The following is an 18,278-nucleotide window of genomic DNA, read 5'->3' as shown; positions in this document are numbered from 1 at the left end:
TTAATTTTTCTTCCTTATTAGCTGTTCCCTATTGTTCAGCTCAGGCATGAGAATGATTATGTAACATTTGGGGGAAAAGATGCAGCCCAGCAGCCCACCACCAGAGGCTAAGATGGAGAAGATCTCCACAGCCACCATATATTTTCCCTTGGTGCTCAGGTAGGAAGGAATAAAGGACAGCCAAACACTGCAGAAGACCAACATGCTGAAAGTGATAAACTTAGCTTCGTTGAAACTGTCCGGTAATTTCCTGGCGAGGAAAGCCACAACAAAACTCACAGTTGCCAGGCAGCTCATATAGATGAGGACACAGTAAAACATTGCCACACTCCCCTCGTTACATTCGAGTGTGATTTCTTCCATCACAGAGTGCATGTCCACATCTGGGTATGGGGGATAGGTTGCCAGCCACACAGTACATATGCCTACTTGGACTATGGAGCAGGAAAGGAGAATGGAGTGGCCTAGTCCTTTCCCCACCCATTTCCTCATCCCGGATTCTGGTTTTGTAGCCATGAAGGCCAAAACCACCGTGAAGGTTTTTGCCAGGACACAAGAAACAGCAGTTGAGAAGATGATGCCAAAAGCTGTTTGTCGGAGGAGGCACGTCACCTTCTCAGGTCGGCCAATGAAGAGCAATGCACAAAGGAAGCAGAGCAGGAGAGAGATGAGGAGAGCGTAGGTGAGGTTTCGGTTGTTTGCAATGACAATGGGTGTGTCATGGTGTTTTATAAATGTACCTAGTACCAGAGCTGTGATCAAGGAAAGGGAAAGAGAGAAACAGGCTAAACTGATGCCCAAAGGTTCTTCATAAGACAAGAAGCTGATATCCTTGGGTAGACATGTATCCCGGTTCTTGCTTGGATAGTCTTTGTCTGGGCATTTATGACAGTCATTCATATCTGGAAAAAAATAAGGAAATGACCTTTAGTTCATATCACGTCAGCTTCCTGAAATGTTGACTATCTGTCTGAGAAGAAAAGAGCTCTGTTCACATTAAAACACATGTTTAATACTGTCTGATGCTCTGTAACGTGGTATTGTTGCATTTAATCGGTTCAGAGATATTGGTTTGTAAATTGCAGAGCCAGGGCCATTCCTCCTCATGATTTTAGAATGTATCATTACACTAGCCTGGGTAAGTCAAAAGGAATGAAAAGCCCCTTCTAGATTTGATTTGAAACACATACCATCCGACTCCTCTCAATGCAGAGTCATTCTCATTAGATTAACATATTTAGACTATCTGAAGGGCAATGATCACAAAGATGCAGGATCTCTCACACAGTAGATAATCTCCTCTTTTGAAAATTAAGTCATCCATCCTTACAGCACCTTTCAATGCTTAGTACTGAATCTGGATCTATTTAACTATTTATTTCTCTTACCATCCTGGTTTGCAATCTTCCCCTCAGCACATGGGATGCAATCGTAGCAGCAAGGCGGCTGTCCCTCCTTCACTTTCTTGCTGAATCCTGGAAGACATCTCTCAGTACAGACAGAAAGAGGCTGACTCTATTCCATAAATGAAACAGCAGAAGGTTCATCAAGAGACTAATGAATTTGGAACCCTTTATGTTCTTGGTCCTTTCTCTATGTTACTAAGCTGACACAGCATTTCAGTAATATGTAATGACTATACAAAGAGCCATTTCGTCTTTTCTTATTATTAATATTAATGTTTGAAATTATGTGATGTTCCCTCTATATTGCTGTAGGATGTGCAGTGCCCCATCTGTTAAGAAAATATTTTTCTGTCCATTAAAGTACACTTTGAAGTTACTCTAGTTTCCCTGTTTATTTTGTTATAATTGTTGCTTTTAAGTATTTTGTCCACTTGGTAGACAGCTCTAGAACTGATTTTGGTGCCAGTGGGTACATTTATTCTTGGACCCATCTGATTCCTGGAGATGTGTTCCAAATCCACGTTATAGCTTCATGGTCTCTGAGCATGTATACCCTCTTGTGCTGGGGAAATATACCCCGAGGCTCCATTTGACTGGAAGAAAACCTGCCACTCTATATCCACGCCCTTTCAAAGAAAAACTGGCATTTGACCTAATGACCCACATTCAGATGATGAATTGTGTGATGCAAAAACCACATTTGCATGGATGCTCTTGTAGTCGGGTCTGTGAATGGTTGGGATTAGGGTGAGATAATCTAGTTTTTGTTACAGTGGTACCTCGGGTTAAGAATTTAATTCGTTCTGGAGGTCCGTTCTTAACCCAAAACTGTTCTTAACCTGAAGCACCACTTTAGCTAATGGGGTCTCCCACTGCTGTCACGCCGCTGCTGCGCGATTTCTGTTCTCATTCTGAAGTAAAGTTCTTAACCTGAGGTACTATTTCTGGATTAGCAAAGTCTGTAACCTGAAGTGTCTGTAACCCAAGGTACCACTGTATTTCAATTTGAATTAGGATCCCCTAAGGCATATTTACACGGTTAGCCTTGCTTAACTGTATTTTGTAGTAAAAGGGTTCTTCTGTTTTGTAACCTCCTTAATAAAATATTTGCCTTTAATCCATGTGTGGCTTCTAGCCTTTAATCCATGTGTGGCTCTTAATCTGGTACCTCATTGCTTTGCTCATAAACCACTCCTCAACTTGTGGCTCAAAAAACAGTGAGTAAACCTGCAGGTTGATAATGATTGCTTATTCAATACTGAATCTCTTTTGAATTAGCAAACAATGCAACCCTACCTGGTTAAACCAGTTGTGCCATGTGATAGCATCTTCATCAAGGAGTAATGATTGGTCTGGAGGAGCTTGTGGATCTATCCTCCCAACTCTCACTTGGTGCAAACTTTGGTTGGCGAATATGATCCAATTCACAATATTCAAGCTTGATGCTGCCTCTCCATTCTGGTTGATGAAGATCACATCTCCTGCTGTATTGTTAAATGAGATGCTTCTCAGAAAGTGATGGAGCTAGAATGAAAGCAGAAAAGAAAGGGGTTTAGAAAAGACTGCAGTCTAATGCAGGGAGGAGCATTTTGTTTCTATGGGAAGAACCTACAGCAAATGGTGGGGGTGATTTAGTCAATAGTCAGTGGATTCAGGCCCAAGCATGGAGAGAGTCAACTAATTTTCTTTCACACACATGCATGTCTCTCAATCTTCCTTACAATCATTCTTTCTCTGATTGTCCAAAAATTAAAAATGTTTAAGCAGCAATCTCTCTCTCTCTCTCTCTCTCTCTCTCTCTCTGTCCTTCTCTCCCTGAGCACCTCAGAAGACACGGCAGTGGTTTGTGACCACCAGCTCTAAGGAAGGATTTGGTTGATATGGGATAGAGGGAGTGCTGAACATCTCTCTCAACCATTACCACTGCTTCCAATCCATGAATGGCATGGGATCTCATTGGGTTGCAAAGCTTCCATCATAACAAATGCTTTCTCCTCAAGCATGGGGAAATAACTGCTCAAAGAAGGACACAACCATCATTTCCCTTCCCTATAGATTTTACAGCCATTTGCAAGCAGAAAAATATATGAGGAAATCATCTAGGATACCATCATATCAGTGCCACCTCCTACTCTGTCTGCAGAATTATAAATTCCATTCTAGGTTCTTGTTGCACATACACTAGGGCAAATGCTTGAACTCTGAGAGGAAAGAGCAAGCTGATAGGATTTTGGGAACCCAAAAAGTGACAGGAAGTAGCAGGGCTTTGCCAGTTGTGGAAGTTCAGCCTTTACCTGCCAAAATGGTTGATTCGGATTCTTCCCTCTCCCTCCATATGCAATTCCTCTGTGTCTGAGTCTGGATGTGGACATGGCATGTAAAGCATGAGCCATGGCGTAGACAGCACTGTGGATGCTGTAACTGTGGCCTGTCATGCTCATTTCAAAAAGAGACCCTGGAAGGTTTTCCAGCTTCTCTTCTCCGGTGCAAATATTCCCCTCTGCCTTGTCTGCAGTGATATCTGGGAATACACATTCAAAGGCCTGTTGCCAGAATTCCCTGATAAAACCGTCCTCATATGTGCTGGAAGGGTTTCTGTGCAGAACATACTGATGAAATCCTGGTGGGTTTCTGAAGTGAATTTCAAAGGATATAGCACCATTGAATATTCCTGCATCCCAGTACCTTTGAAAGACGAATGTAGCAAACTCAACCTGGGCTGTAGTTATCCATACTTTACTTTTTACATACTTGGTCTTGTCATCATGTTTTGATATGTGTGAAAGCACCATAAAAGTTGCCATGGAGTAAGATTCTCCAGAGGCAACCACTACGTTAGCTTTGCTGATAAAAATTTTCTGGCTTATTGTTGCACCCTGTTGTAGCATGTCAGCAACTTCAGAAATAAAACTAAAATTGGGGATTCTTTCTATGAATTCAAAGCAGACACCACTCTTGGTAAACATTGGGGAAATGGTTTGCACAAATCTTTCTCCATTTTCATTGTCCATTGCAATGACTCCAATCCACGTCCACCTGAAATGCAGAAGCAAAGAGAGAATTCCCTCATACTGAAGGGCTTCCGAGGCTGCCATCTGGTAGAAGGGAAGCCCTGGGCTTTTATCATTCATCACTGGAGCAGAGCCATAAATGAGCTAAAAATTAAATGGAGGAAGAGAAGAGACAAAGTAATATTTGCAGAGTTCTTTCAAACTACAGTGGTACCTCGGGTTACAGATGCTTTAGGTTACAGACGCTTCAGGTTACAGACTCTGCAAACCCAGAAATAGTACCTCAGGTTAAGAACTTTGTTTCAGGATAAGAACAGAAATTGTGCGGCAGCAGCGGGAGGCCCGATTAGCTAAAGTGGTACCTCAGGTTAAGAACAGTTTCAGGTTAAGAATGGACCTCTGGAACGAATTAAGTTCTTAACCTGAGGTACCACTGTATTCATATACATTATTATGTGGTGAATCCTGTCAGTCAGGGTTAAACTGAATGGAGGGACACACGATGTCCTAAACAAAGGATTGCCTAACACTGCGTTAGACATTATTTACTGCAGCCACTTCAGAACTGCCACTTGGGTCAGATACACATTTCTTCTCTGGAGCTTCTTTTGTCTTCACAAAGCACATGCCCCAACACACAGCAGAACTGCCATTTCTGCCTTTTCTCCTTCAAGACTTCTCAGACTTCATCTATGAACATTTATTTCACTTTGGAACCAGCTGCTCAATACTATTGCTGTTCTCATGCAGAACTGAACTGTATCTGTAATTTGCCATAACTCCAGAGTGTGTTTAATTTGAAAGCCCCCCCCCTAAATATTCACATATTGGGTGTGGTGTTGTGAAGACAAATAATTATTGTACTTGGAAATACTTGTGAATTTTAATCCTATTACCAATTCGCCCTGAACTGGTGATACACTCTGAACTGGTGCTGTGAATTCAGCCTCATTCTCAATGCAAGCTTAGAGAGGTATCGTACATGGGTGTCTTACCTGTGGAATCTTATAGATATCCAAAACTGTTGCCACATAAAAGGAGATTTCAGAATCAAGTCCCCCAATGACCCCAGCCAGATTATTTTCAACATCACATATATAGTTTGGGACAAATTTCTCCACCATGGATAAAAGCAGCAGTATGGCGAGATATGTGCTCCTTGCATTGTTATAGCTGTCATACAAGTGAAAACCCAAGGTGATATTGGGTAAGATTTGAGGGTCTTCATTGATCTCCTTGACTGTAAATGCCAAGGCCACAATGTGCTGGTAAAGCTTAGGCACCACCCTAGAATGAGATTTGCAAACAGTATCAGAAGGAACAGATATGATTAACAATAGTACTCCCTGTCCATTCCACTGCTGAACAGTTCTTATAATCAGCAAGTTCTTCCTCATGTTTACACAGAATCTCCTTTCTTGCAACCTGAATCCATTGGTTCAGGTCCTACCCTCTGGAACAAGAAAAAACAAGCTTGCTCCATCTTTCTGGTGACAACCCTTGAGATATTTGAAAATGGCTATCCTATATCCCCTCAGTCTGCTATTTTCATAGTTAAACATACCAAACCCCTCAACCTTTTGTCATAAGGTTTGCCTTCCAGACCCTTGATCATATGTGTCAATCCCTTCTGCACATGTTGTAGCTTGTCAGTATCCTTCTGAAATTGTGCTGAACACAACTGAACACAATATACCAGGTGTGTTCTGTGCAGCGCAGAAGAGAGCTCTTCTGTGTTTTTTTTTTTACTGGGGTACTATGCTTCTGTTGATGCAGACTTTTCACACATAGCACTGGCAAACCAGGTGTTCCCCATCTTATATTTGTACAGCTGGTTTTTCCTGCCTAAGTGCAGAACCTGACATTTGTCCCTACTGAAATTCATTTTGTTAGTTTTGCCTCAGTTAAGGCCTGTTAAGACCAATGGTATCTAGACCAGGGGTTGCTAATTTGGTGCCCATAGGAACATTGGAACCCCTGGGGTCTTTCCCTGAAACATCTGAAGTCTTTTCCTGACATTTACAAAATGTCTGAGCTTTCTCCTGCAACGACCCCTTCCTTATTCATGATGCAGAGATGGTGGCTGTAATTCACACGATTCTATACTTCATATTACAGTGGTATCTCAGGTTACGTAAGCTTCAGGTTACATACGCTTCAGGTCACAGACTCCGCTAACCCAGAAATAGTACCTCGGGTTAAGAATTTTGCTTCAAGATGAGACCAGAAATCATGCTCTGGCGATGCGGCGGCAGCAAGATGCCCCATTAGCTAAAGTGGTGCTTCAGTTTAAGAACAGTTTCAGGTTAAGAACGGAACTCCAGAACGAATTAAGTACTTAACCCGAGGTACCACTGTATATGCTGTCATTGTGAAACAAACTTTACCTAAGATCAGGAAATGAAACAATAAGAGAAATCAGTTTCTGTAAAAAATTTTTTTAATTCATTCTCACTAACACTCCTGCTCAGATAAAGTCTATCAAAATCAGTTGTTCAAAAGGGCGAATATATATATATACATTTCAATACATTTATATTCATTTCCCTATTGAGAAATGGGAACTTATAGAGTATTCTCTTAATTCAGAAGACATTCCAACGTATTTTTACATCAGCATATGTCCCACTGAAATCAAAAGTGGTTATCCCTAGGTAAATGGGTAGAAGTTTGCATTCATTATGCTGAGGTCACAACTCTAGGTTTGATCGTTCCTCTGCTGTAATGAATGAGTGGCTTAGTTCTTACACAAGATCTTCAGGCGGCGCTGGTGGGGGTTCCTCAGTGAATGTTGCTGCAGAGGAGATGAAGCCACCATGGAGAACAATACCACCAATGAGGAACTCTCCTGGCTGATGGTACGTTTGAAGTGGACGGTGTGGACTTTGAAGCCTGCATTTTCCTATGTGAGCCTGACATGCATTGTAAGAAATCAGTTTCAGCAGCAAGACCACTAAAACCACCATCCATGCAAGGGCAACTGTTTCTTCTACACAGAAACCATGATTTCTCTGGCAATAGTGTAATCAGCTTCTCCAAGATAAAAAATGTCTCATTTGAGTTTCCTGAGAGGATGCAATCTGGGAGTATCCCAGACTCTATTTAAGTAATTCTGGTTATGTTGCACTATCCTTTGTGTTATGTTGCCAGTTGCCAGTGAAAATACAGAGGGGTTGTTTTTTTTAGGAGCAGCAGATTTAATTATAGCTCTGTTAATAACCAAGGAGGAATGTAGGTATTCAGTGCTAGGGATTCCCTGTGGAACTGCTGAAGGAAATGTGTTTGTCACATATTCAGGACTGTGAGTTTTAATTTCCTTTCATTAGATAATAAGGGAGCAGTGATGTATTGGTGAAGTTAGAAGTCCATAATAGAAGACCTTGAAACCAATGGAGATCCCAAAATGTAGTATGGTGTAGTCAGGATGAGCAGACCTGGATTCACACCAGCCATGTGGCATGACTGCAACCCTACACATAGTAGTTACTTGGAACTACGCTTCCATGGTTTTTAAATCACTTGTAAAATATGATGAATTTTACAACAATATCTTTAGTAGTCTGAAATGCAACCCTTAGCTTTTAATTCATAATTTAAAATATTTGTACAGAAGTGTTCCTTTTTAAACTTTAGTATGAGGGGGAAAGAACATCAAATTCAGAGAAGAATGAACTTGGAAGGATGGCTCTGCTATGGTTCATGCCCACAGAGCTGTCTGTGTTCCTTGTTGGTATCAGAATAATTTGTCAGGGGAAATTCCAGGGAGAAGAGCTACATGGGCTGCTCTATTGGATTTGGGGAACAGTTTTGTCAAATAGACTTGTTCAAGCTTTAATTCTTTCTTATGATAAGCTGTCCCCTGCTGTTTAACTCTGGCCTCAGCGAAATGATATAACATTTTTTTTTGGGGGGGGGGGGAATGCAGCCCAGTAATCCAAAACTAGAAGTAATCCAAAATTTCCAGCCACAGTGGTAGCTATTTATCTACTTGCACTGGAATGCTTTTGAACTGCTAGGTTGGCAGAAGCTGGGACAGAGCAACGGGAGCTATAACCTGAACTGCAGTGATCATTACATATGGAAATGGGATATATATGTTAGTAAGTGTTAAAGTAGTTTTTATACAATCCAAACATAAGTTGTGGAGCTTTTATTTCATAATTATTTCTCTGCAGTGAAGGAATGGGTTGATACTGTCATATGGAAATAATATGAATTCTTGAGTGTACATCATATTTATGTGGTGAACATCCCTATAACTTGAATCCTTCACCCACATTAAGAAAGGAAGAGACAAAATAGACATTATGACAGTGTCCGTTGAATTCTGTACGTTTGTCTTCAGCATTCTAACATCCACTTCAAAATCAGGAGACAATGTGACTTTTTGAACATTGAGGAATTATTCAATATATCCCAAAGGAGGCAGGATGATGCTTCTTCTACTCATAAGTCTCTTAACTTTGTCAGGATTCCTGGGAGCTGACAGCTTCCTGGTTCCCCAACTCAGAAAATTGCTTTTTCAGAGCATCAGGGGTTAATCCGCTGTTCACTCTTTTTTCCATAGTGAATTCAATAGTCAATATCTATGATTGCCTAACATCAATCACCACAAGGAAAATCTAGAAAAAACATCTAGAAAAAATTATGTAAGGCAGCAGCTGAACACATGTTTGCAAATATTCTACTGCACACAAAGAAAAAAGCACAAGATACCGCAAAGGACAGGTTAGTATTTATTTACTTTTTCTTCCTTATTAGCTGTTCCCTATTGTTCAGCTCAGGCCTCAGAATGATTATGTAACATTTTGGGGAAAAGATGCAGCCCAGCAACCCAACACCAGAGGCTAAGATGGAGAAGATCTCCACAGCCACCATATATTTTCCCTTGGTGCTCAGGTAGGAAGGAATAAAGGACAGCCAAACACTGCAGAAGACCAACATGCTGAAAGTGATAAACTTTGCTTCGTTGAAACTGTCTGGTAACTTCCTGGCAAGGAAAGCCACAGCAAAACTCACAGTTGCCAGGCAGCTCATGTAGATGAGGACACAGTAAAACATTGTCACAGATCCTTCATTGCATTCTAGTATGATTTCTTCCCTCACAGAGTGCATGTCCACATCTGGGTATGGGGGAGAGGTTGCCAACCACACAGTACATATGCCTGCTTGAACTATGGAACAGGAAATGAGAATGGAGTGACCTAGTCCTTTCCCCACCCATTTCCTCATCCTGGATTCCGGTTTTGTAGCCATGAAGGCCAAAACCACCGTGAAGGTTTTTGCCAGGACGCATGAAACAGCAGTTGAGAAGATGTAACCAAAAGCTGTTTGTCGGAGGAGGCACGTGACCTTCTCAGGTCGGCCAATGAAGAGCAATGCACAAAGGAAGCAGAGCAGGAGAGAGATGAGGAGAGTGTAGGTGAGGTTTCGGTTGTTTGCAATGACAATAGGTGTGTCATGGTGTTTTATAAATGTACCTAGTACCAGAGAAGTGATCAAGGAAAGAGAAAGAGAGCAGCAGGCTAAACTGATGCCCAAAGGTTCTTCATAAGACAAGAAGCTGATATCCTTGGGTAGACATGCATCCCGGTTCTTGCTTGGATAGTCTTTGTCTGGGCATTTATGACAGTCATTCATATCTGGAAAAATATAAGGAAATGACCTTTAGTTCATATCACGTCAGCGTCCTGAAATGTTGACTTTCTGTCTGAGAAGAAAAGAGCTCTGCTCAAATTAAACCACATTATGCTCTGTAATTATGCTCTGTAATGTGGTATTGTTGCATTTAATCGGTTCAGAGATATTGGTCTGTAAATTGCAGAGCCAGGGCCATTCCTCCTCATGATTTTGGAACATATCATTACACTAGCCTGGGTGCAGCCTGTGTAAGTCAAAAGGAATGAAAAGCCCCTTCTAGATTTGATTTGAACCACATACCATCCAACTCCTCTCAATGCATAGTCATTCTCATTAGATTAACATATTAAGGCTATCTGAAGGGCAATGATCACAAAGAAGCAGGATCTCACACACAGTAGAACATCTCTTGTTTTGAAAATTAAATCAGCCATCCTTACAACACCTCTCAATCCTAAGTACTGTGTCTGGATCTATTTAATCTATTTATTTTTCCTACCATACTGGTTTGCAATCTTCCCCTCAGCACATGGGATGCAATCGTAGCAGCAAGGCGGCTGTCCCTCCTTCACTTTCTTGCTGGATCCTGGAAGACATCTCTCAGTACAGACAGAAAGAGGCTGACTCTATTCCATAAATGAAACAGCAGAAGGTTCATCAAGAGACTAATGAATTTGGAACCCTTTATGTTCTTGGTCCTTTCTCTATGTTATTAAGCTGACACAGCATTTCAGTAATATGTAATGACTATACAAAGAGCCATTTCTTCTTTTCTTATTATTAATATTAATGTTTGAAATTATGTGATGTTCCCTCTATATTGCTCTAGGATGTGCAGTGCCCCATCTGTTATGCAAATATTGCTCTGTCCATTAAAGTACACTTTGAAGTTACTCTAGTTCAGTGTTTCCCAACCGGTGTTCCGCGGCACACTAGTGTGCCGCGAGACGTTGCCTGGTGTGCCGTGGGAGGGAGGCGGGTGAGTCGGGCGGCGAGAGGCGGGGCGGCGACGGCGAGGATCCGCGTCGAGCCGGGGGCGGCTCCGCGGTGGTGGTGCCGAGGTTTCTCTCTCCATTCTCCCCTCACACACACACACAGGAAATAACACAGGATCAGCTGACAGGACCCGGCCAATGGAGCGGCGGTCAGGCAGCGCGCGCAAAAGGGAGGAGCGCGAGACAGCGGACGAGGAGGAGGCCGGCATGTCCGGGCAGTAGCAGCAACAACAGCAGCAGCAACTCCCGGCGACGGCTCCTCAAGCCCCGGGCAAGTCTACTCCCTCAGCGGCCTCGGCCGCCCTCCTGCTCCACCCGCCGCCGCCTCCCCCGCCGCCGCCGGCCACCTCGGCCCCGCCGCCGCCCCCTCCTCCGCCCGCTATCGCCGCCACCACCACAACAGCCGCCGCCACCTCAGCTGGGCCCATGCCTGCCGGGAGTGGCGGCGGCAGCAGCAGCAGCAGCGCCCCAGCGCCCTTCCCTCACGGCGGCGACCCGGCCCTGAACGAGAAGGAGAAGGAGCTCGTGCGTCCCTCCCGGCGTGACGCTGCGCGCTGACGTCACGGGGCTGTAATGGTGGTGTGCCTCGATATTTTTTTCATCAAACAAGTGTGCCTTTGCCCAAAAAAGGTTGGGAAACACTGCTCTAGTTTCCCTGTTTATTTTGTTATAATTGTTGCTTTTAAGTATTTTGTCCACTTGGTAGACAGCTCTAGAACTGATTTTGGTGCCAGTGGATACATTTATTCTTGAACACGTCCTGGAGAAGTGTTCCAAATCCACGTTGTAGCTTCATGGTCTCTGAGCATGTATACCCTCTTGTGCTGGGGAAATGTACCCAGAAGCTCCATTTGACTGGAAGAAAACCTGCCCTTCTATATCCACGCCCTTTCAAAGAAAAACTGGCATTTGACCCAATGACCCACATTCAGATGGTGAATTGTGTGATGCAAAAACCACATTTGCATGGATGCTCTTGTAGTCGGGTCTGTGAATGGTTGGGATTAGGGTGAGATAATCTAGTTTTTGTTACAGTGGTACCTCGGGTTAAGAACTTAATTCGCTCTGGAGGTCCGTTCTTAACTCAAAACTGTTCTTAACCTGAAGAACCACTTTAGCTAATGGGGTCTCCCACTGCTGTCGCGCTGCTGCTGCACGATTTCTGTTCTTACACTGAAGCTAAGTTCTTAACCTCAGGTACTATTTCTGGGTTAGCAAAGTCTGTAACCTGAAGCATCTGTAACCCAAGGTACCACTGTATTTTAATTTGAACTAGGATCCCCTAAGGCATATTTCCACTGTTAGCTTTGCTTAACTGTATTTTGTAGTAAAATGGTTCTTCTGTTTTGTAACCCCCTTAATAAAATATTTGCCTTTATTCCTTGTGTGGCTTCTAGCAGTAAGCTTTCGGCTCTTAATCTGGTACCTTGATGCTTTGGTCATACACCACTCCTCAACAGCAGCTCAGAAAAGAGTGAGAAAACATGCTGGTGGATAATGATTGCTTATTCAAAACTGACTCTCTTTTGAATTAGCAAACAATGCAACTCTACCTGGTTAAACCAACTGTGCCATGTGATGGCATCTTCATCAAGGAGTAATGATTGGTCTGGAGGAGCTTGTGGATCTATCCTCCCAACTCTCACCCGGTGCAAACTTTGGTTGGCAAATATAATGCAATTGATAATATCCAAGCTTGATTCTGCCTCTCCATTCTGGTTGATGAAGACCACATCTCCTGCAGAATTGTTAAATGAGATGCTTCTCAGAAAGTGATGGAGCTAGATTGAAAGAAGAAAAGAAAGGGGTTTAGAAAAGACTGCAGTCTAATGCAGGGAGGAGCATTTTTTTCCTCTGGGAAGAACCTACAGCAAATGGTGGGGGTGATTTAGTCAATTGTCAGTGGATTCAGGCCCAAGCATGGAGAGAGTCAACCAAATTTCTTTCACACACATGCATCTCTCTCAATCTTCCTTACAATCCTTCTTTCTCTGATTGTCCAAAAATTAAAAATGTTTAAGCAGCAAGATCTCTATCTTTCTCTCTCTCTCCGTCCCTCCCTCCCTGTGCATCTCAGAAGACACGGCAGTGGTTTGTGACCACCGGCTCTAAGGAAGGAATTGGTCGATATCGGATAGAGGGAATGCTGAACATCTCCCTAAACCATTCCACTGCTTCCTATCTATGAATGGCATGGGATCTCATTGGGTTGCAAAGCTTCCATCATAACAAATGCTTTCTCCTCAAACATGGGGCAGTAACTGCCCAAAGAAGGACACAACCATCATTTCCCTTCCCTATAGATTCTACAGCCATTTGCAAGCAGAACAATATATGGGGAAATCATCTAGGATACCATAATATCAGTGTACCTCCTACTCTGTCTGCAGATTATAAATTCAGTTCTGGGTTCTTGTTCCACATACAGTAGTGCAAATGCTTGAACTCTGAGAGGAAAGAGCAAAGTGATAGGATTTTGGGAACCCTAAAGTGTCAGTAAGTAGCGGGGCTTTGCCAGTTGTGGATGTTCAGCCTTTACCTGCCAAAATGGTTGATTCAGATTCTTCCCTCTCCCTCTGTACACCATTCTTCTGTGTCTGAGTCTGGCTGTGGACATGGCATGTAAGGCATGGGCCATGGCATAGACAGCACTGTGGATGCTGTAACTGTGGCCTGTCATGCTCATTTCAAAAAGAGACCCAGGAAGGTTCTCCAGCTTCTCTTCTCCGGTGCAAATATTCCCCTCTGCCTTGTCTGCAGTGTTTTCTGGGAATACACATTCAAAGGCCTGTTGCCAGAATTCCCTGATAAAACCGTCCCCATCTGTGCTGGAAGGGTTTCTGTGCAGAACATACTGATGAAATCCTGGTAGGTTTCTGAAGTGAATTTCAAAGGATATAGCACCATTGAATATTCCTGCATCCCAGTACCTTTGAAAGACGAATGTAGCAAACTCAACCTGGGCTGTAGTTATCCATACTTTACTTTTTACATACTTGGTCTTGTCATCATGTTTTGATATGTGTGAAAGCACCATAAAAGTTGCCATGGAGTAAGATTCTCCAGAGGCAACCACTACCTTAGCATTGCTGATAAAAATTTTCTGGCTTATTGTTGCACCCTGTTGTAGCATGTCAGCAACTTCAGAAAGAAAACTAAAATTGGGGATTCTTTCTATGAATTCAAAGCAGACACCACTCTTGGTAAACATTGGGGAAATGGTTTGCACAAATCTTTCTCCATTTTCATTGTCCATTGCAATGACTCCAATCCACGTCCACCTGAAATGCAGAAGCAAAGAGAGAATTCCCTCATGCTGAAGGGCTTCTGAGGCTGCCATCTGGTAGAAGGGAAGCCCTGGGCTTTTATCATTCATCACTGGAGCAGAGCCATAAATGAGCTAAAAATTAAATGGAGGAAGAGAAGAGACAAAGTAATATTTGCAGAGTTCTTTCAAACTACAGTGGTACCTCGGGTTACAGATGCTTTAGGTTACAGACGCTTCAGGATACAGACTCTGCGAAACCAGAAATAGTACCTCAGGTTAAGAACTTTGCTTCAGGATAAGAACGGAAATTGCGCGGCAGCAGCGGGAGGCCCGATTAGCTAAAGTGGTACCTCAGGTTAAGAACAGTTTCAGGTTAAGAATGGACCTCCGGAACGAATTAAGTTCTTAACCTGAGGTACCACTGTATTCATATACATTATTATGTGGTGAATCCTGTCAGTCAGACATGCCCTTTGCCATCCACCAGGGGTTGCATGCCCTTTCTCATTTATACAAAAGACACACATGCAGATGGGCTCAAAATTGAGGCCATCTCTCATTCCTGTTTGTTAAACATTTGTTCTGTTGACCAGAGAGGGGCATTTTCCCTATTATATTCTTCTTTTCTTAAAAAAATAATAATATTCCCAATCTGTCAGGGTTAAACTGAATGGAGGGACACACAATGTCCTAAACAAAGGATTGCCTAACACTGCGTTAGACATTATTTACTGCAGCCACTTCAGAACTGCCACTTGGGTCAGATACACATTTCTTCTCTGGAGCTTCTTTTGTCTTCACAAAGCACATGTCCCAACACACAGCAGAACTGCCATTTCTGCCTTTTCTCCTTCAAGACTTCTCAGACTTCATCTATGAACATTTATTTCACTTTGGAACCAGCTGCTGAATACTATTGCTGTTCTCATGCAGATCTGGACTGTATCTGCAATTTGCCATAACTCCAGAGTGTGTTTAATTTGAAAGCCCTTTCCCACTAAATATTGACATATTGGGTGTGGTGTCGTGAAGGCAAATAATTATTGTACTCTGAAATCCTTGTGAATTTTCATCCTATTACCAATTCCCCCGCTTCCCCTGCAACTCAATTCAGATACCCTTCTTCTTAAGCAGGAAATTCTGCAAATCCAAAAATGGCTGGTGAGGGTGGTGTGCATGGTTCTGCCCCCAATTTCATCCTCACCCTGAACTGGTGACACACTCTGAATTGGTGCTGTGAAATCAGTCTTATTCTCTATGCAAGCTTAGAGAGGTATCATACATGGGTGTCTTACCTGTGGAATCTTATAGATATCCAAAACAGTTGCCACATAAAAGGAGATTTCAGAATCAAGTCCCCCAATGACTCCTGCAAGATTATTTTCAACATCACATATATAGTTTGGGACAAATTTCTCCACCCTGGATAAAAGTAGCAGTATGGCGAGATATGTGCTCCTTGCATTGTTATAGCTGTCATATAAGTGAAAACCCAAGGTGATATTGGGTAAGATTTGAGGGTCTTCATTGATCTCCTTGACTGCAAATGCCAAGGCCACGATGTGCTGGTAAAGCTTAGGCAACACCCTAGGATGAGATTTGGAAACAGTATCAGAAGGAACAGATTTGAATTACAATAGTTAATCCTATTGAGTTCAGTGGAGTTGTCTCCCTGTCCATTCCACTGCTGAGCAGTTCTTATAATCAGCAAGTTCTTCCTCATGTTTACACAGAATCTCCTTTCTTGCAACTTGAATCCATTGGTTCGGGTCCTACCCTCTGGAACAAGAAAAAACAAGCTTGCTCCATCTTCCTGGTGACAGCCCTTGAGATATTTGAAAATGGCTATCCTATATCCCCTCAGTCTCCTATTTTCATAACTAAACATACCAAACCCCCTCAACTTTTCCTCAAAAGGTTTGGCTTCCAGACCCTTGATCATATGTGTCAACCCCTTCTGCACATGTTGTAGCTTGTCAGTATCCTTCTTAAATTGTGCTGAACACAACTGAACACAATATACCAGGTGTGTTCTGTGCAGCGCAGAAGAGAGCTCTTCTGTGTGTTTTTTTTACTGGGGTACTATGCTTCTGTTGATGCAGACTTTTCACACATAGCACTGGCAAGCCAGGTGTTCCCCATCTTATATTTGTACAGCTGGTTTTTCCTGCCTAAGTGCAGAACATGACATTTGCCCCTACTGAAATTCATTTTGTTAGTTTTGTTCCAGTAAAGACCTGTTAAGGCCAATGGTATCTAGACCAGGGGTTGCTAATGTGGTGCCCATAGGAACATTGGAACCCCTGGGGTCTTTCCCTGAAATATCTGAAGTCTTTTCCTGACATTTACAAAGTGTCTGAGCTCTCTCCTGCAATGACCCCTTCCTCATTCATGAGGCAGAGTTGGTGGTTGTAATTCACACCATTCTCTACTTCATATTACAGTGGTACCTCAGGTTACATAAGCTTCAGGAAACATACGCTTCAGGTCACAGACTCCGCTAACACAGAAATAGTACCTCGGGTTAAGAATTTTGCTTCAGGATGAGAACAGTAATCGTGCTCCGGCGGCACGGCAGCAGCAGGAGGCCCCATTAGTTAAGTGGTGCTTCAGGTTAAGAACAGTTTCAGGTTAAGAATAGACCTCCAGAACAAATTAAGTACTTAACCCAAGGTACCACTGTATATGCCGTCATTGTGAAACAAACTTTAGCCTAAGATCAGGAAATGAAACAATAAGAGCATTCAGCTTCTGTAAAGTTTTTTTTAATTCATTCTCACTAACACTCCTGCTCAGATAAAGTCTATCAAAATTGGTTGTTCAAAAGGGCTAATAAATATATATACTTTTCAATACAATTATATTCATTTCCCTATTGAGAAATGGGAACTTAGAGAGTATTCTCTTAATTCAGAAGACATTCCGACGTGTTTTTACATCAGCATATGTCCCACTGAAATCAAAAGTGCTTATCCCTAGGTCAATGGGTAGAAGTTTTCAGCCTCAGCCATTATGCTGAGGCTGCAACTCTAGGTTTGATCATTCCTCTGCTGTAATGAATGAGTGGCTTAGTTCTTACACAAGCTCTTCAGGCAGTGCTGGTGGGGGTTCCTCAGTCAATGTTGCTGCAGAGGAGAGGAAGCCACCATGGTAAGCAATACCACCAATGAGGAACTCTCCTGGCTGATGGTACGTTTGAAGTGGACGGTGTGGACTTTGAAGCCTGCATTTTCCTATGTGAGCCTGACATGCATTGTAAGAAATCAGTTTCAGCAGCAAGACCACTAAAACCACCATCCATGCAAGGGCAACTGTTTCTTCTACACAGAAACCATATTTTCTCTGGCAATAGTATAATCAGCTTCTCCAAGATAAAAAATGTCTCATTTGAATGGTAGTTAAGTTTCCTAAGAGGATGCAATCTGGGTGTATCCCAGACACTATTTAAGTAATTCTGGTTAAGTTGCTGTATCCTTTGTGTTATGTTGCCAGTTGCCAGTGAAAATCCAGAGCGATTTTTTTTGAGGAGCAACAGATTTAATTATAGCTTTGTTAATAACCAAGGAGGAATGTAGGTATTCAGTGCTAGGGATTCCCTGTGGAACTGCTGAAGGAAATGTGTTTGTCACATATTCAGGACTGTGATTTTTAATTTCCTTTCATTAGATAATAAGGGAGCAGTGATGTATTGGTGAAGTTAGAAGTCCATAATAGAAGACCTTGAAACCAATGGAGATCCCAAAATGTAGTATGGTGTAGTCAGGATGAGCAGACCTGGATTCACACCAGCCATGTGGCATGACTGCAACCCTACACATAGTAGTTACTTGGAACTACGCTTCCATGGTTTTTAAATCACTTGTAAAATATGATGAATTTTACAACAATATCTTTAGTAGTCTGAAATGCATCCCTTAGCTTTTAATTCATAATTTAAAATATTTGTACAGAAGTGTTC

At 42.5% G+C, this 18,278-nt stretch overlaps 2 protein-coding genes across 2 annotated transcripts; both read right to left on the bottom strand.

Moving 5' to 3' along the window:
• On the bottom strand, positions 1-7,383 carry LOC114583306 (vomeronasal type-2 receptor 26-like). Its single transcript, XM_077918086.1, has 6 exons — positions 7,166-7,383; positions 5,413-5,704; positions 3,701-4,561; positions 2,703-2,930; positions 1,389-1,515; positions 1-902 (listed from the first exon to the last, which is right to left on the bottom strand). Exons 1-6 carry the CDS (start codon positions 7,381-7,383, stop codon positions 1-3), a joined length of 2,628 nt encoding a protein of 875 aa, XP_077774212.1.
• A 1,774-nt stretch (positions 7,384-9,157) lies between these two features.
• Positions 9,158-17,617, bottom strand: LOC114583307 (vomeronasal type-2 receptor 26-like). The gene is made up of 6 exons (XM_077918085.1): positions 17,400-17,617; positions 15,616-15,907; positions 13,592-14,452; positions 12,606-12,833; positions 10,557-10,683; positions 9,158-10,059 (listed from the first exon to the last, which is right to left on the bottom strand). Exons 1-6 carry the CDS (start codon positions 17,615-17,617, stop codon positions 9,158-9,160), a joined length of 2,628 nt encoding a protein of 875 aa, XP_077774211.1.
• Between the last annotated feature and the right edge of the window lie 661 nt (positions 17,618-18,278).

The sequence above is a fragment of the Podarcis muralis genome, chromosome 13 (genome assembly GCF_964188315.1).
Source record: "Podarcis muralis chromosome 13, rPodMur119.hap1.1, whole genome shotgun sequence".
NCBI lineage: Eukaryota > Metazoa > Chordata > Lepidosauria > Squamata > Lacertidae > Podarcis > Podarcis muralis.
This window is presented reverse-complemented; position numbering and strand designations above follow the sequence as displayed.

Excerpts from the sequence above, each read along its gene's own strand:
- LOC114583306 (XM_077918086.1), bottom strand. The coding sequence starts at position 7,383 with ATGGTGGTTTTAGTGGTCTTGCTGCTGAAACTGATTTCTTACAATGCA. Across the intron at positions 5,705-7,165 it reads GCGCCGCCTGAAGATCTTGT|GGTGGTGCCTAAGCTTTACC; the intron begins GTAAGAACTAAG and ends ATCTCATTCTAG. Across the intron at positions 903-1,388 it reads GAAGATTGCAAACCAGGATG|ATATGAATGACTGTCATAAA; the intron begins GTAAGAGAAATA and ends ATTTTTTTCCAG.
- LOC114583307 (XM_077918085.1), bottom strand. The coding sequence starts at position 17,617 with ATGGTGGTTTTAGTGGTCTTGCTGCTGAAACTGATTTCTTACAATGCA. Across the intron at positions 15,908-17,399 it reads GCACTGCCTGAAGAGCTTGT|GGTGTTGCCTAAGCTTTACC; the intron begins GTAAGAACTAAG and ends ATCTCATCCTAG. Across the intron at positions 12,834-13,591 it reads TGAATCAACCATTTTGGCAG|CTCCATCACTTTCTGAGAAG; the intron begins GTAAAGGCTGAA and ends CTTTCAATCTAG.